We start from the raw sequence: 3,855 nt of genomic DNA, 5'->3' as shown, positions 1-3,855 counted from the left end.
GGGATATGGTGCAGGGGGGATCCATCCCTCTCTAGGATCCATCTGTCACTGCGATCCATCCCTCTCTGGGATCCATCCCCTCTCTGGGATCCATCCCTCTCTGGGATCCATCCCTCACTGGGATCCATCCTTATCTGGGATCCATCCCTCTCTGGGATCCATCCCTCACTGGGATCCATCCCTCACTGGGATCCATCCCCTCTCTGGGATCCATCCCTCACTGGGATCCATCCCCTCTCTGGGATCCATCCCTCACTGGGATCCATCCCTCGGTGGGATCCATTCCCTCACTGCAATCCATCCCTCACTGGGATCCATCCTTATCTGGGATCCATCCTTATCTGGGATCCATCCCCTCTCTGGGATCCATCCCCTCACTGGGATCCATCCTTATCTGGGATCCATCCCTCTCTGCGATCCATCCCTCACTGGGATCCATCCCTCTCTGGGATCCATCCCTCACTGGGATCCATCCCCTCTCTGGGATCCATCCCTCTCTGGGATCCATCCCTCTCTGCGATCCATCCCTCACTGGGATCCATCCCTCTCTGGGATCCATCCCTCTCTAGGATCCATCCCTCGGTGGGATCCATCCCCTCTCTAGGATCCATCCCTCTCTGGGATCCATCCCCTCAGCCAGGGGTGCAGCCCTGGGCTGCCTCAGTTTCCCGTCCATCCATTTCGGAGGGCTCGGGGGTATTTTTATCCCTGCCCTGGCTCTGCTCTGCCCCTGCTCGGCTCCTCCGGCCTCCTCTGCTCTCTCTGCAGCCCTTCCCCCTCTCCCATCGCCTCCCCGGAGCCTCCCGGGCTCCCGGCGGATCCCGGCGGGCTCTGGCAGCGATCCCGGCTCCCTCGGGGCTCGCTCGCGTCTCCCACCGACTTTTATGGAGCGTTGGACACGGGAATCGCTCCTGGAGCCGGCCCGGAGCGCGCCGAGCCCGCCCGCCGGCCTTTGCCTCCCCTCCCCGCGGGGTTTCGCTGCTGTTTCACGGCTTTTGCAAGGTTTGGAAGGGAAAAATAAACGGGAGCTGTCCCTGGGGATGGATCTGAGCTCAGGCTGGGGGATTTGGGGGATAAATGTGGGGCCAGCAGGTGGAGAGAGAGCGGGAATGGGGCTGGGAATGAGCCCGGGATCAGATCCCAGCCCAGGGAGAGGCGGCATTGACAGGGCAGATCTTTGGTTCAGGGAATCCGGGAATATCCCGATCCCAAGGATCATCCCCAATCCCTCCCTGTGCCTGAGAGCGCTGTCCACACCCAGCTTTGGGGCTGTGCCCTTCCCGAGGCCCCAAAGTCCCGTTCTGGGGGAAGAATTCCACGTTTTGGGGGAAGAATCTCCCATTTTGGGGAACAATCTCCATTTTTGGGGGAAGAATCTCCCATTTTGGGGAACAANGGGGGAAGAATCTCCCATTTTGGGGAACAATCTCCATTTTTGGGGGAAGAATCTCCCATTTTGGGGTAACAATCTCCCATTTTCATCCATCCTCCCCCCAGAATCCGGCCCAAACCCCTCCCGGCTCAGCACAGGGGTGACCCGGGAACGCTGCAGCACTTCCAGCGGGGTCCGAGGGGTGACCCCGGGGCTTGTGGCGGTGTCCCCGGCGCGGTGGCAGCCCCGGGGTCGGGCGGTACTCACTGTCCAGGCAGGGCTCGCACACCGTCTGGTTGACCCCGCAGGGCTGCGCCACGCCCTCGCCCACGTTGCAGGCCCGGCAGCAATCCCCGCTGGCCGTGAAGAGCTTGGAGAAACACTCGTCCTTGGAGCCCCCGGCGGGTCCCTGCGGGCGAGCAGAGCCGGGCGGTCCCTGTGACACCCGGGGAAGGCTCCGGGGACAGCCCGCTCCTGCTGGACGCGGATTTGGGGCAGGGGGGAAGCAGAATTCACTCATTTCCAGGCAGAATTCACTCCTCAGGAAAGGCCCTGCTGAGTTCTGCGGCTGGAGGGGGTCGGGAGAGCCCCCGCGGGTGTTTTGGGGGGGCTGTGGCCGCTGTTTGTCCCTGTCCCCCGCCTCAGCCGCCTCCTCTAAGGGCACGGCGCCATCCCGGAGGGCTCGGGACAGGAGAGGAGAGGAGGAATTCCTGCCTCCGGAGAGCCTGGGTGGCACCTGTGCCCCCAAACCCCCTGGGCAGCAGGAACGAGATGGGAACGAGGAGCTGAGGGAGCTCCAGGAGCCCCGGTGACCTCCCTGTGTCCCTGCTGCCACAACCTGTCACCGCCCCTGGGAGCCACCAACACCCCAGGACCCTCTGCAGCCCGGCCAGGGGGGAGCTGCTCCCCAAAACCCCTCCTGGCCGGGACACCCGAGCCCTCCCGAGCCTGCTCCTGCTCGCAGCCCCCTCCCCTCGCCCCCCACCCCCGGCTGGCTCGGGGGAGCATCTGGCGGCCTCGTCAGCGCCTTGGCCGCGTCCCCGCGCTCGGAGCGGCCGCGGAGCCCCGTGCGCGCCGCATCCGGCGGGGCCGAGACAATGGAGCGCCAGTTGCAGGCGGCTGAATGACAAAGTGCTCCAATTACCCTGAGCTGGGAGGCGGCCGCTCCCCCTCCCCGGCTCCGCCAGCCCGGCCTGGCAGCCCCTGCTTCCAGAGCCTGACTCCAGAGCCTTTTCCCAGAGCCTTCTTTTTCCAGGGCCTTTTTCCAGACCCTTCTTCCAGAGCCCTTTCCCAGATCCTTTTCCCAGAGCTTTTTCCCAGGCCCTTTTTCCAGACCCTTTTTCCAGATCCTTTTCCCAGACCCTTTATCCAGACCCTTTTTCCCAGACCCTTTATCCAGACCCTTTATCCAGACCCTTTTTCCCAGACCCTTTTCCCAGACCCCTTTTCCAAACCCCTTTTCCCAGACCCTTTATCCAGACCCTTTTTCCAAACCCCTTTTCCCAGATTCTTTTTCCCGCTCCAGGCAGGCAGGAGGGATTGGAACATTGGGAATCCTCCCAGATGTCACCCGGGAAGGGGCTGGGCTGAGGCCCCACGCCCCTCATGGGGGCACATTTGGGGTTTTGGAGCCTGGCTGGCCGGAGCTCATCCCACTGCTCCCCGGGATGAGATTCCAGCGGCCGGGAATGGGGCTGGGGATGGTTGGGCTGGTCAGGGGGTGGCCACGGAGCACCCAAAGTATCCACAATCCCAGAGCATCCCGAATCCCAGAGTATCCCATGATCCCAGAGCATCCTCAATCCCAGAGCATCCACAATCCCAGAGCTTCCAACAATCCCAGAGCTTCCAACAATCCCAGAGCTTCCAACAATCCCAGAGTTTCCAGCAATCCCTGAGCATTCCATGATCCCAGAGTATCCCCAATCCCAGAGCATCCACAATCCCAGAGCATCCACAATCCCAGAGCATCCACAATCCCAGAGTATCCCACAGTCCCAGAACATCCCACAGTCCCAGATCTTCCATCTCTCCCGGAGCATCCCGCTCTCCCAGGCCGCTCTCCCACGCCTCAGGCAGCTGCCGGTGGCTCCGCGTGGGCCGGGCCTGGCCTCGCCACTCTCGGGCCACCTGTCCCCTCCCCGCGGGGCCACCGCCGCCCCCCGCCCCTCCAGCGCTGCGGAAAAGGCGATTCCGGCTCCAGGTGCCGCGGCCCCGCCTCGCTCCGAGGGTTTCCCGTGGGGGTCCGGGGGCTCTGAGCCCCCCTCGGGGCTGGCGAGGGGCACCTGGTCCGCGTTAGTCCGCGGGAACTGCGCGTTCCGAGCGCTGGCAGAGCCGCGGGGATTAACCCGTAAAACATTCTGACAGCTGGCCGGGCCCGAGCGAGCAGGCGACACCTCTGGAAGCTCTTAATTGTTTTTGGAGCCGTGTCCGGGGGTGGGAGCCGTGTCCCGGGGGTGGGAGCAGTACCGGGGGGACGGAGC

General features: G+C 63.6%; 1 protein-coding gene across 1 annotated transcript in view; it reads right to left on the bottom strand.

Annotated features, from left to right (window-relative positions):
- Positions 1-3,855, bottom strand: part of NGFR (nerve growth factor receptor) — a 15,514-nt gene that overhangs the window by 10,015 nt on the left and 1,644 nt on the right. Inside the window, exon 2 of the mRNA XM_015615816.2 lies at positions 1,640-1,781. Within this exon, the coding sequence (XP_015471302.1) occupies positions 1,640-1,781 (142 nt within the window). The remainder of the gene's footprint in view (positions 1-1,639; positions 1,782-3,855) is intronic.

The sequence above is a fragment of the Parus major genome, unplaced genomic scaffold (assembly GCF_001522545.3).
Source record: "Parus major isolate Abel unplaced genomic scaffold, Parus_major1.1 Scaffold273, whole genome shotgun sequence".
Classification (NCBI taxonomy): Eukaryota; Metazoa; Chordata; class Aves; order Passeriformes; family Paridae; genus Parus; species Parus major.
This window is presented reverse-complemented; position numbering and strand designations above follow the sequence as displayed.